At 49.1% G+C, this 14,544-nt stretch overlaps 1 protein-coding gene across 4 annotated transcripts in view; it reads right to left on the minus strand.

Annotated features, from left to right (window-relative positions):
* GPC3 (glypican 3) overlaps positions 1-14,544 on the minus strand; it is a 148,945-nt gene that overhangs the window by 57,114 nt on the left and 77,287 nt on the right. For all 4 annotated transcript variants that reach the window (XM_083796865.1, XM_083796866.1, XM_083796867.1 and 1 more), the window contains exons 4-5: positions 4,564-4,697; positions 2,051-2,176 (exon numbers count right to left, since the gene is read on the minus strand). In XM_083796865.1, coding sequence (XP_083652991.1) covers positions 2,051-2,176; positions 4,564-4,697 — 260 coding nt within the window. The remainder of the gene's footprint in view (positions 1-2,050; positions 2,177-4,563; positions 4,698-14,544) is intronic.

A 14,544-nucleotide genomic window follows, 5' to 3' on the forward strand; every position in this document is an offset into this window, starting at 1 on the left:
TTTTGACCATTTTGGCTCCATATGAAGCAGCACAATTGGCTTTAGATATGATTTAATTACGTTTCTTTCAACTTGAAACACATTTTGCAAATGAAGCTTTAGTTCAGCTTTATTTAGCTGAGTTTTATCCTGTAGTTTCATCAGCAGAAACACCACCACATATGACAGGCTTTAGTAGCTTATGGAGAAGAGACGGTCACCCTGGGAAGCATTACAGGTGCACATGCTAAAAATACATGGCAAGAAAGACTTAAAAATAAGTGGCAGGGAAGTCTAGGAATTTAAGGGGCAACAGCTATTTCCATTTTGTGCGTCTATTTGCCCTCCCTACCAAACATCCTGCCTTTGCAGGGGTGCTCAAATTTCTTCCTCCATGCAAGCAGCACTTTTGTGCCCAGCCAGCAAGTTTTCCTATCCAGGGCAGCTGTGCTCCCTCCATGGCACAGGAAGGGGATGGGGGTTTTCACACTCATCTCACAGAAAAAACATTTTCTGACTGCAAAGGAGCTGTTACTATTTATCTCATAGGAGCTGGGAGAGGTGGCTACATCTGCATGATAAATGGGAGCGGGGGGAAGGAGGAGAGGGGTGGAAAGGCAGTGTCTTCAAGAAGAGCAGACGATGTCATCCTCAACGTAATAGCCAGGCAGCTGAGGGCTGAAAACACGGTAACCCCTTTGTGTACGTATACTTTATCTTCTCCTTGCCTTGCCCCATCTGCATGCTGTGGCACCTATGTGATCTGCATTATCATGCCACAAATACCACAGCTTGGTGGCAGAAGATCTAGGGTGACATCTCTGCCTTTGACAGTCTACTGGTATTCTCAGCAAAAAGCTAAGACAGGCTATTGTCTAAAACCCTTTTTTAATCTGCAAATAACTTTGAGCTTACATTTGTGGGAGGATGTGAACTCACCATTTTTCCACTGCTGCTGCTTCACCCAGCAGTGATTTCAGCAATGCCTGGAGCAGGGCCCTGGCAAACTTCTGTAAGCAGATATCTCACCGTAGGTCCCCCCCCCGCAAAACCGCAGTGTTTGTGGTACTGTTTTGAGATTATTTTTTTTTAATTAACAACCAGTGAGGCAATATTGAAATTTTTTCCCCTACAGTTGTACTTCTCTTAGGAAAAGGAGCTCAAGATTTCCCAGAAATAGGTACAGATAGAGGACACATTTTTCCTTAGGCAAAGTAGAAAGTAGGTACATTTTATTAAAGTGTGTGATGTTAGATGCTTGAGAAATTTTTTAAAAATACATATTGACGCTATTTTGGTCCCTTCAGTATTTCAGGTCAGTATTGCAAGCGCAGGCTAATTACCACCGGAGGTTACTGATCAAGAAGTCATAATTAATATTTCAACATTTCACTACTTCCGGAATTTATTTCTATTTCTCCCCTTATGCAAACTACTTAATAGCAAAGGATGCTTTGCAAAGTAGGGTTATTAGAGGAGATTTATGTATAATTATAAAAAACACTTCCAAGTTCTATTTCCACATTCTTTAACACTCCTAAGGGGCATTTTTTGCAAGGGAATGCTCCATTTCTATTAACACTTCCTTTCTCTTTATGCTATTAATCCTGTTCTTGCCTGCCTTCATCATTCACCTTACCATTACCACCAGGACACTCTCAAAACCCTCTGCACATGCCCCTCTGCACACCTACCGCTGCTCCAGAGGAGCCACCCTAGTGCCCGGGTGCACCCTCCCAGGGAGCAGCGCTGTGCTGAGCTGCTGCTTCTCCCCTTTCTCCAGCTCACTGCTACCCACCCACCACAAAAATTAAAAAAAAAAAATAAAAAATGCTTGCAGCTACAGGGTTTTCACAGCAGAGCACGGAAAGCTCAGTGGAGGGCGGCACACGACCACTTCTCCCCTTCACGTGAGCTTTGCTCATCGACCTGAGCTGCAGCACAAGTGGACACCAGTTCTGTAAAAGGTTTAAGGGAATGAGCAATGTCCTGGCCAGAGACCACTCCCGCACCTGGTTAACTAAGGATGAGCAGTGCTGGGGAAAGGGAGGGGAAGGGAGACATGATTCACCTCTCCACGACTTCTTGTCCGTTCCAGCAAAGAGTGTCGTTCTGAATAGCGGAGCTGTGGGTGCAGATGTATTCTGGCAAGCTGCTGTAAAAATTGCTGTGAGACTTCAGCTTCATAATGAGTTCCCTGGAAGAAAGGGGAAAAAAATGATTCTCAGTCAAAAGAAGAAAAGAAGATCACGGTGGCAGATCAGAGCAGACACTCTCAGCACAGACGGGTAATGATGGGTTTCATGCTGCATTCTCACAGAGGCGTGATTTATAGACACATGCCAAGCTGGCTGCGGGATCACAGTCGGCATTCAAAGGGGCAGGTTACACTCAGGGACACATTTCTGCCCCAGGAAGGCAGGACTGGGGGAGCAGGAGCCCGCAGAACCACAGATCCGGCTGCACCCATGTCACGGGCTGACACAGGGCTCTGGGAGCAGCCAGAAACGGGGCAGGGGCTGCAGGCATGGGATGTGCTGGTCCTCCCAGCCCAGGTCTGCCCCTTGCAAAGGAAAGGGGCACTTGGCAGCTTTCACCAGGAAACACCAGCGGTAAGTGTTGCAAAGAGCACAAAAACATGAATAGCAGGGACTGGAGGAAGTAAGACTTGGCCTCACCATCTCCTGGCTACAGCTCAGTACTTTTCCCCCCTTGGCAATGGGTTATTTCTCAGCATCCTTCCTCCCCGGGAGTGATGAGGAGGGATCAGCACCTTGGCTGGGAGCACTCCTGGGGGGGTCCCCTCTGTGGTGGGACCCCCACGCTCCGTGGTGCCGGCCAGCAGTGACAGGCAGAGCAAACTTGGAAGAAACGCAGAGCTGCTCTCGAGGGGTGGCTGCAGGCTGGGGGGGCAGGAGGGACCAGGCTCCCTCCATCCCTCTCCCATTTCCCCAAGCAGGGATTTGCTGGGGTTCCCGGACGCTTGGGGTCTCTCCTCCAGACCAAGCTCCCGGCTGCCAGCTGGGGGCAGACGAAACAAGGAAAAGCAGCCCCAGAGCCAGGGAAGGCAGCCTGCTCGCTAGCTCTCGGTTTTTGCTGTCCAGGCTGTGTTCCTGCCCGGATCAGAGCGACACGGCCGTGCAAGGCAGAGCTCGCAGCACACAGAGGCAACCCAAGTCCTCCCCAGGCCCACCACGGCACGGCCTGCCAGCGCACTGCAAGCGCCAACCCGTCTGTCCCTAGCCGCGCCGATAGCCAAGGGTTTGGTTGGAGGGTCCAAAGCCTCTCCAAAGGGTTGCCAGTTCAGCCTACAACCTCCCCGCGCACATCTCAGGGGTGCTTTGGACGAGCACCTCCTACAGTCACATCTTGCGCTGTGCTTACCGTGTGGAGGGAGGTCCAACCTCTTGCCAAGCAAAGCGAAGCAAACCCTGGGTCTTCCGTTCGCCCCCAGCTCCTCACCTCCTCCCCGGCACAGCCCTGCTCCCCGTCCCACAGACCCCACAGCAGCAGCAGGGAGAACGGACAGAAGGAAACCTTCCTGCTGACCACAGCTCCCAGGCAGGGCTCCCTCAACGAGGGCAGAGAGGAAAAAGGAGAAACTCCTCCATATCTGCAGGTATGAGCTCATGTAAGTTGTTGCAGCAGATTTCATTAGCCTGCACGGTCCTCAGACGACATCCCCGGCAGCGCCTGGGCTGCGTAACCCTCCGACATGTCGAGACAAGGGAGGAATGCAAGCCCTAGTGCTATCTCATGGGAACCGTATCAGGAATGTGGCCCTGTTGCTCTGTAAAGGCAAATCTATCCAAGTTAGTCCATCCCCAGCTCCAAAAAGGGCTGAATCTGCCCTTTTCTCTTCTGCAGAGATTTTTTTCATATTCAAGATAGCAGTAAAAGCACAGCACGCTTCCTGGTGCACTTGTCAGGTCCATAGGGGATGCATGGGGGGGCTGCTTCCCCTACCACACCAGCATGAGCCCACTGAATTACAGCTTCTTTTTACAGAGTGCAGCCCTGCAGGAAGGAAGCACAGGCTGCAAAGCCAGGAGTGGCGGCACCTGCTTCGCTTTGAAAATATTCAGCAAAAGGCTGTTAACATTCCTGAAGTACTGTAAAAGACTGCACAGAAATAAAGGGAAATAGGCCCCACAGCCTACACGCTGTTTCACGCAATGATTTAATCTAGAGCTACCATTTATACTTATAACTGTACCTGTGAGCATATTTGGCACTATAGCAATGCCCAAGAAACCCAGACATGGCATTTTGTGTATGAACCTCAGTGCCGTGCCTGGCGCATTGCACAGAAGCAAAACAAAGATGAAAAGCAGGGGGCAGTTTTATAAGTTAAAAAAAAAAATAACATCAGCGTAGATGCATTATGTGAGAAAACACAGGTGTAGACACCTTGCTGTGCTTCACAGTCAGTCCCAGGGCAACTCTGATGTTCAGAGTCAAAACCAGCTGCAATCAGTAAGGGAAAAAAGGGGCTCTTCCATCTCCCTCCATGGGGCCACCCCATAGGGAAACTGCCCCTGCACCCCATCACGCTGGCACCGTGTTCAGCTCGAGCACTCTCACCTCCTCCTGCTCGACAGAGTTTCCTCCGGCTCTATGTGAGTCACCTTCAGGACTTTCTTGTCAATAAAGAGGTCTTCAGGGTAATTAGCTGATCGATACTGCCTCTGCTGAGCGTGGCCACACAACCGGCTTATCTGGAAAACACAAACACAGCAGCATGAGGAAATTTCATGGCCAGAAAAACTGCAGGAAGACAGCTAAGATGCACACTGCCACCTGCACAACAGCTCTTTAAATACAGGAGTTAGGAACCCATATGCTGCTGCCCACCTCCACCAACCCCAAAGTGCCCGAATTGCTCTCATAGCGGATTTAGGACCTTAAGTTACTTTTCACTTCAGTCACCATGTGCAAGCTAGTTTCCGGGACAAACTTTATAGTGAGATAGTTCGCAGAGAACACACCGATGCACTTTTCTCCCTGCAAGTATGAACCCACTTGTTTCTGACTGAAGCCTTTTAAAGACATCACACATCTCACCTTGGAAGGTGAAGTGGCCTGTCCCGAGAGAGATGGGGGTGTCTGGGGACAGTCCTGCACCACACCCTCGCCAGGGATGCACACACCAAGGCACAGGCTGAGCACCCCCATCCTGCTGAGCCCTGCTTTGCAGATCAGGATGATGGTCAGTCTGCTCCCTCCCATTTATACACCAGTGTCTGAAAGCAAACTGTTGCCCTAAGGATGCAAACCAGCTCTTGTATGAACACCCCTTCTGCGGAAGGGAAGGCAGGAAAAGTCAGGGAACATTTCTGGGCATCAAGGGGTTCCTCATAGCCGCAGGCATGCCTGACAGAGCTCCCATGTGTCAGGTTAAACTCATGTTGGCGGAAGTGGGGCTTAAGGTATTCCCTGCTACTTGCTTCCCAAAAGCTGTAGCACCTTGGGATGCTATGCTCCACCTCTCTAGCCAGGCTTTTAGGAAACATCTTCCCTCCAAATACCAATTCTGAGACCTCCATCCTACAGCTCAAGGCAGCTCAGCATCTGCAGAGTCTGCACTGCAGGTACCAAGGGATAAGCACCATACATATTGCTAATTTAAAAAAAAAAAAAAGGAAAGAAAGAAAGAAAAACATGGCCTAAAATACAGCAAGCATTATTGCTACAGCCCGGTCATGCCATGGGAGGTCTTGATTAACAGGCCTCTGTTAATGACACAAATTAGCTCATTAGCATACAGATGATTCGGTGAGTGGCTGCAGTGGTGAGAATCCAAAATGCCTCATTAAAGCTCTCCCACACGGCCACTGCCCCATGACTCAGTGCCGGCTGTGCAGCACCGCTGCAGTCCCTGCCGTGGGTGGATTTGTGCCCGTCTCCTCTGGGAGAGCAACGAGGGACAACCGTCCTGCCGCATCACCACCAGGCCTGCTTGGTGCTGGAAAACTCGCCTTCGGAACCACCCCAGGCTACTTGTGCAGGAATCTGTCACGCCTCGCTGTGAAGAGGACTCGGGGATGACAAAGGCACTACAGCCAACACCAACACCATTTCCCTTGAGCTTCATCCCCCCACCCACATCCAGGCTTGTGGCCGACCGCATACCTACAAAACATCCGTTCCTAGCAGCACCTCATTTATCTTCGCCCTGCACCGCACCGAGGCAGCCAGCTAAACTACCAGTTAGCAACACACCGGAGGCAAAAGGCACGCCCACCGCCCAAAGCTACAAGCATCTGATGTGTAAGGAGAACAGATTAATTCCGTTCTGTTACATCCTGCATTTGGGTGGGCAAATAAATTAGTAATGTCACCTGTTTCATTATCAAGAGCAGCACGGTTTGTTTGCTCAGGCTGCTGTACAATACAGAGTAAGAGAGGAAGCACGCAGGAGCACGGGGAGCCAGGCACTGCAGTCTCTGGTTTGCAGCGTGCTGGGAAGAGGCACTGCCACCAGTCCCCTCTGCACCTATGGTTTCCTCCCCAAGCAGCTCCTCCTGCAGCTGCAGGCACAGTTTCTGCAGCATCTTCCCTTTTGTTCCACTGCCCACCCTTGGCTGCGTTTCCTCTTTGTTTTGCCAAACCCAAGTCCCGCAGAAGAACACATCAATCCTGTCGCCCTCCCCAAATCATAGGGCAGGCTTAAAAACCACGGGTAGGAAAGGAGTCAGAAAAACAGACACCACGTTTTGGGCTGTTTTCTTTGCCTTTTGGGTTTCTGGCGGGAGGGGAGCTCACTCTGCAGAGCGGCGCAAGGCAAGGATGCACTGCAGGGGAAAGGGCTGGCCAGACGGGATGGAGCTGCTGGGCCTCCGCACAGCCAAGGGACCGCGTCCAGAGACGGCACGAGTTAAACCCAGCTGCACGCTGCAAGGAAAAAGGAGCCTGGAGAAACAAGAGGCGAGACATCCTCGGAAGCGTTTGTATGCCTGAAAATGCGCCCATTTTTCCAAACTTATTAGCGGTACCAATAGAAGAGTCCAGCCTCCCTCCAAACCTTGGCTGATGCGTAAAAGGCTCTGTCCTTTGCCATGCCACGTCCTGCACTCTGTGCTGGCTGGCGTCACCACCCCTGCAAGGGGCAGACCGGCAGCAGAGCAGGAAGACGCACAGGGCCCTGCACATCTCATGCCCAAAAGGTGCCCTCTGAGCCTTGTGGGGTCTGCAGAGAGGGGATCTGCCACGGGGAAATGACGGATATGTAAGCACTGTGGGACAGAGGGCACTAAAGTAACGACAAAAGCTCCATTGCTGCACCCACGCTCTGCACAGGAATGCAAAGCAGAGGGGAGAAGCAGGAGAAGGTCGGTTATTTTAAGCAGCCATTGGCGATGATTCCCTTTGATTTTTCCCCAGCTCTGAAAAGCCCCCCCTGTCCTTTTGAAAGCCCGCCTTTCAGCTGGCGAAGCCTATTGAACTCCCGAGAAGAGCAAGTCCAGGATCAAGGCTTTTTTTTTTTGAGGATGCTGAAGCGGGCTGAATGGGAGAGGAGGGCCCGAGCGACAGCAGGAACAATGGCACCATCTGAGACAGCCCTCAAAAAGCAAAGCACCCGGGTGGACCAGGGCTGGGTGACCTCGCTGCAGTGCAGGCCGAGCACCAGAGCCGTACCCGAGCAGAGCCAAACTGAACCTGCAGCTCCCTCAGCCACCGGCTCTGGGCTCCACACAGCAATGGGGCTTTGCAGGAGCCTGTAAGGGATGGAGCAGCAAACCATGCAAGCCTTCCCACAACCGTGGCCCCGAAATGGGGCTGCGTATGAAATCTTCGTGGCTAGAAGCTGGAAAGTTTGCGCAGGATATGCAAGTTTTTACTGAATTATTTATTCAAGGACCAATTAACCTTCTCAGGAAAAAAGATAAACCTGCAGCCCATCTTGTGAAGTCGCGGCCAAATGACTGTCATTTTTAGTCAAAAATCCGTCTGGGATTTGAGCATTAAACAAAGTGAGAGAACGTAGAAGTAACAGATTGCCTGCTCATTTGCAGGGGCAGAATCGCGTGCACTTACGAGGGGGGAAAGACTTTCACAAACCATCTGCCAAAGTCTTCTGGGCCACAAGTGGTCCTGTGAAACATCTCAGAAATCATGTTTCCTTCCTTCCCCTTTTCCAAGTCCCAGCTGCAAGCTAACAAACACACAGACTCAGATCCCCAAGCTCTTTCTTTCACCCTGCAAGAGCGGGAGTCGGAGGAAGGTGGCACGCCAAATCACGTGTGCCAGGCTAATATTGAGCAACAGCAGGAATAGGTGGCTGCCTCCCGCTGCGAAATTATGAATGTGGAATTCAGAGCAAATTGACAGAATGAAGCTGTCAGCTCTTGTCCTTGGGCTCTGCAGCTTTGAGTGCTATCAGAGGCATCATAAACGCACACGAGTCCTTATCTAAAGTATATTCAGTGCAAGAACTGTGCAGTGCAGTCGCATTTCTCATCACATACACGCACTGTCCCAGAACAGGCTGCTGCCTGAAACATCAAGCCACAAAAACAATAAAATGGCATTTTGTTTTGTTTTGTTTTTGTTTTGTTTTGTTGTTTTTTGTTGGGGGAGGAATGGGTTGTTGTTTTTTTTACTTAGTTTTAGGAGAATCTCCCAGTCCACCAAAAACTGCTGCCAGGACACACAATGCATGCAAAACCCTCCCAGCTCCCCAGACTTTTAAAGTCCTGGTGGCTTTGGGGGTTTGTAACAGCCAATGCTGTTTCCCTGCCCTGGCTCATTAATAAACATACTAACTCCTTCATTTCATTAGCCTCCTCCAAGTGAGCATGACACGGGTGCAGGGGGAACACTCAACCTCCCACCAACCACCCCAATTTCTTCCTCACAGTTTCGAGAAGCCCATCCCCACAACCTCCTGTCTGTCCCCACAGCAGGCAGGAGGCAGCTGGCTCTGAACGCCCCTGGGAGCCAGGTACTGGTGCAGCTTCAGAGGGAGCACTGATTTGAGAGGAGCCCAGGGAAAACCCTAACGGAGCGGCGCGATCAGCCCATTTCAATGCTTCCTCATTAATTTAGAGTAAGAGGTGCCTGAGGACTGCAGGGAACCTGCTTGCGGCCACATGGAAGTGATGCGCTGTGAGCAGCCAGGGGAGCAGATATGCCCCCCCCCCCGCAGCTACTTTACCCAAGTCAACTGCAAAGGTGCAAAGCACAGCGCTGGTTCACGTGGGTGCCCGCATGCCAATGGAAACTGGGACCGGTGGGCTACAATTAAATGATACTCAAAAAGGACGATGACCACAGCACCAGGTTCTGCACGAAGCATCGCAGCCTCAGTGCAGCTGGTGGAGAGCAACCCCCCGCGGGCACCCAGCAGCAGGATGGCAGCACCGGGGCCACCGACACAGCCACCCCACGAGGCAGGGTGGCTGTGCAGGGGAAAGCCTTTTGTACCTTTGGCAAGCAAAACTAGCTGGGGAAAAACTGGGAGGTAGCACATGTGATCCTCACTACCAATCTCAGCATCTCCTTTCAGAGAGAGAGCGTTCTAAAAGTAATTCCCTGGAAGCTTTAAAAAAAGCTAATCAACTCTCCCTTGGAAGATAAGAGGGCATTAGACATTGCTGGATACCTGCTGCTGTTGCTTCTTGTTCAGACCACAAGCACCACTCTGCTCTAAAGGACAGCTTGCTGTACTTAACCTTTGCTTAAACTCTACGTGGAGTTTCCATTTGCCTTCTCTGTGAACTCTTCTGCTTAAAGATTCGTTCTCCAGGAAGACACAGTACCACCTCCCCCTCCGCCCCCCAAGGGGATGGTCTCATTTTTAAAGATTTCCTCCTGCAATCTTCTCCGCTCTCTGTAGTTCACATATGTCATTTTATACCTATTTCTGAGTTTCCTTTGGGAGAAGCCGCACATTAAACTGAAAAGCGATTAACTATTATAATTGATTTGAATACAGACTCTGAAATGGTGATTTGCTACAGTATGCAGCTTCACACAGAACAGAGTATCAAAGACATCAAGAAAATGGGCTGCCTTTGTCAGTACCCTCAAACCCCTGAGCATCGCTCATCCCACGCAGGAACCCAGTCTGGCCAGTAACTCTGAAAACTAGAACACAGCTGCCTGCATTGGCGCTTCTTCCCCTTTCCACATTTCTTTTTCACAGCCCACTCTGCTAAATGTCACATGTATCATTAGCATTATAAACAGGGTACAAATGCATTCTTTATCTTCTAAGTCACCATAAAAGTGAACCTGAAGTCTATTACTCAAATGATGCTATAGAAATCTGCTTAATTAAATTCTAAAGGGCTTAAAACAAAATATACATTGTGATGATGTGGGATAGAACATAAACTTTTTAACAGTAGTAACCAAGCACATTTACCATTTCTACAGGTGTAATAAAAATGCTAATATATGTTAATGTTTAGTCTGTGGTTAATGTTTTGTCTTGTTAATTTCCCCAGGGCTTTTATTACTGATTTAAATCTGCCACACTACTCAACTGATTGCATTGCTTTCCACAAACTCTGTGGCACACTCTCAAACGAATACTGATTAACAGAAGTGAATAAACATTTAGCTAGGACAAACATTCTTATTATATGCTTGTAATCATTATATACATTTTGTCAGAAAGATGTGGAAGAGACAATTCCCCGCTCCCTCACTCTTCCCACAGCAGAAAATATGATTATGGGCTTAAAAATGAATTTACAGCCCTTTATTTTAGGAGGCACATCATTATTAAGTAAGTAATGATCGTTCTGGTTCCACGCACTCAGGCGGGAACAAACTGGGTATGGTAACATAGATGTCTTCTACACATATTTCTCTAAAATTCCTCGTTAGTGGAGCACTGTTATTAATCAACTCTGTTGTAGCACAACCCATTATTCAGACATCACCTTGCAAGGATTACATAAGAGACAGCATCCTAAACAATGCACACCGAGCAGCAGGAATCGCAGGAAGTGACCTGCTCTCCACGCCGAGGAGAGCAGCGTTTAATAATGCATTACCTTTAAATAATGCAGTGCTATAATGTGTAAAATGCACACCAACACTAATGCTTAGAATAACAGAGCGTCTGTCACACCAGCGCCCGTGGTGACGCCCAGCACATGCTGCAAATGCTGGGGGACTCCTGCAGTTACCCGACCTGGTTACAACTGAAGGCCATCACCACGATCTCCAGACCCCAAGGGCGGTAAGGATGTGTTTGTAAGAAGGAAATATAACCACGCACTTCATTTTTCATCATACCCTCCACACAGAGCGGAGCGCCACAGGACGCTTTGCAGAGGCTCAGCGCCGCAGCGGGAACACGTGGCTCGGGGAGGACCCATCCGTACCCCCGCCTGCTGCACGAAGGCTCAGACGGCTGAAATCAGCTGGGGACTGCCACGGCATTCCCATTACAGCACGCCACCCCCATGCCCAGCAGGACCCGACGTCCGGTGCTCGATGCGTACGTGTGCCAGGGCACCCGAGGTGTGCCACTGCGGCTCCCACCCCTGCTCCGACCCAGCTCCTCCACCACGTGGATGCCCTTTCGCTCAAAGGAGCCGTGACCTCAATTTGAGTCGAGCCCTTTCAAATGTGCATAAAATAATGCAAACAAGATGTTTCTTCCTTCTAGTGTCCCCAGTATGCAGCATTTAATCCGCCAGAGAAAGCTGCTTTGTGTTTAAGCAAAAGGCTGTTTATTGTTATTTATAGGTAGAGAGGAAGCTGGGCTAAATGAACACAGTTGTTCATTCTGCATTTATAATCTATGACATTCAATTAAAGCACAACTTTTGAAGTCAGTGTTTCCCTCCAGTGTTCTGTTAATTCCGTGTTTAACACAAAATTGGGTATTTCATTTCTTATGGTCAGAGCTAGGCAGCAGACTGCAGGGCATGAGCCTGGTGCCCTAGCACAGCCAACTGCCAGGATTAGTCAAGCAAAAAAAGCGTTTGCTTAATTTTCAGCACACGCTTATGCAGTTTTCCCAAGTGGAGACATTTCCTGGAACTGGGCCCCATAGCATACTAATGTACCCATTATGTTTTTAAGTTAGATCTATGCAATATGATGTTTCTTAGACAACCGAGCCACGGCTTTATTCCTGGAAAGAGACGGCAGCCTTGCCTGAAAAATGACAACATAGCAAAGTGAAAACGTGGAAGCAAAATCCAGAGAACAGCAGGAGTGAGCCAGACTAACCAAAGCCACGTCGAGGAGCAGTACTCGGTGCCCAAAGCCCAGCCCTTCGTCTGAAGCTCTGAGGCCCCAACCCACGGCGCAGCTCCCGCAGGGCACGGCTGCTCCCAGCCCCCTGCTGCCATCACGCCTCCAGGACTCTGAGGCCCCGAGGAGGCTAAAGTTTCCAAGCCAACCACCTGATTTCAAAGCCATTGCTGAAAGAAAGACCTTGATAGAAAATCTGGACTCGAAGTAACGAAACTTATTTCTGCTAAGGATGTTACATACAATGCAATTACACAATCGGGCACGCTATTATACCATTGCTACTGCAGGTCCCAGGAGGACCCTCCCATTGCAGAGAGTTTTATCTATTCCAACTCAGAATGAGAAGCGAAGTAAAGAATTGGTTTGAGGGATTATCAGTTTCTACCACGAATTTTCTGCATCTCTACCTGTGGCACAGCGCCAGTGTACAAACAACCCCTTTGAGAGCACCAAGTTCAGTACATGCTATGAGCTCAGGCTCTCGGCGGCGGCAGCGAGAAGGTTACAACTCACCCACGGGCAGCAGCCAGCAACCGGAGCCTGGGGCAGCCCTGCCACCCGCGGGGGTCACCCCTTGCAAAGTGCCACCAACACCGAGGGGGCTGCGGCAGGGAGAAACAGCACAGGGCAAACGCGGGAACGAGGAGGGCTCAAGGCAAGCGGGGTTCGCATTTGCCATTTTCCTTCTCTGAGTTAATTGGTTTCCTTTGCAGATTTCTGTGGATTTTAATATCATACTGCATTTTTTGCCTACGGCACTACAGAAACGAACAATCAGAGAAATAAATTCCTAGCAGCTTAATTTAGAGAGGAAAAACAGATACCTGCTGTCAGTCTGGAACATAAGCCAGCAACCTGGAGACAGGGCCTATAAGAGATTATTTAAGAGCAGCAGTGTCAGCTGGGTTGCAAATGTGGTCAATATCCACTGGTCCAACTTGCCCCCTGTAGCCTCAAGCAGAGATTCAATTATTCTTTGAGAAATACATTGATAAATAATTAAAAAGTTACTGCATGACTTTTTAAACCAGACTGATTCAATTTTGGAAGTATAAAGACATTATAATGTGTCAGCTAGCAATTAGCTACTGTACACTGTTTATTCTTGAATATAATCTTTGGGTAGAAGGGTAATATTCTTGGAAACGCAGCATTAACTTGTTCCTCAATGACTTTAATATGGCTCTTTTCAAATTACTGCTCATAAAATCTCGGGGAAGAAAAAATCTACTGATGATATCCACATCTCCTTAATTAGTTCTCTTTCTATCAGCAATCCAATAGCATAATATTTATACAAAAGAGAGCATGCAAAGCTTACTGCTAACTCTGCTTTAACTGTTGATGTCAAAACAAGGAGGTAAAAAACGTTGCTTGTTTTGTAATCCGTGCAGATCTGCACTCACAGGTATACACAGCTTTTTAGATTTATACTTCAATAAACTCTTGCACTGAAACCATCCCAAAGGTTTTTTACACCGCAAACAGCATTTTTCGCTATAAAACACCCTCCTTCCTTTCCATGCTGGGAAGGGGCAATGGAGCTGAACAGAAAAGCCTCCCAACCCCAAAGCACTCAGCGCCCGGCAATCCCCATCCAACCATCCCTTACAGAGGACCATAACCCTACTTATTTTAACTTTCCCATAGGAACAACCCCCAGCAGCCCCCTTCTGCCCCCTCCAACCTCCTTTCGTGTTCTCAAGACCGGTTCTGCTAAAACGACGAGGCTGTAGGCACCAAAGCCCATCAGATCATTTCAGTGGTTTTTAAGCTGCTTAATATCTTCAGCAGAGTAATAACAACACTTCACGTGCCAGCTAAGCCCAGAGGACCACCAGGGTTCATTATCTGGCCACTTCCGCACCCGAGAGGCAGCGATGAGCAGCCCCGAGGGACACGGGAGCCCTCCCAGGAGGGTCCTCCCCTTGCCGAGGGGTGCGCGGGGCTCTGCCCGTGGCAGTGCTGCAACCTGACGGAGCAAAGACTAAAATAAAAGTGCAATAATTGTTAATAACAGAAGGCGGTAAAAATTTCTCAGCACAGCAGAGATTAGCTGCTGGTAAAATTAATCCATTCAAGGCTAACAAAGGCTTCAGGAAGGCCCTGTGTTCTTCATTCACGGGGATTTTATTCATCTTTTGATTTTTTCTTAGTTTTGAAGCAACTAGATCCATTTGTATTTTTTTCCCCTTGGCAGCCAGTTCTAGCCTTATCCAATTAAAGGTCAAAACCAAGATAATTTACCCAAAACATGGCAGACAAGGTAAAAAGACTCCTATTAGATTTCTGCTCACGATAAAGGAATTACATTCTTCCCAAAGACAAATCAGGCTTATTGAA

Source organism: Anser anser (genome assembly GCF_964211835.1).
Source record: "Anser anser genome assembly, chromosome: 13".
In the NCBI taxonomy this organism is placed as follows: Eukaryota; Metazoa; Chordata; class Aves; order Anseriformes; family Anatidae; genus Anser; species Anser anser.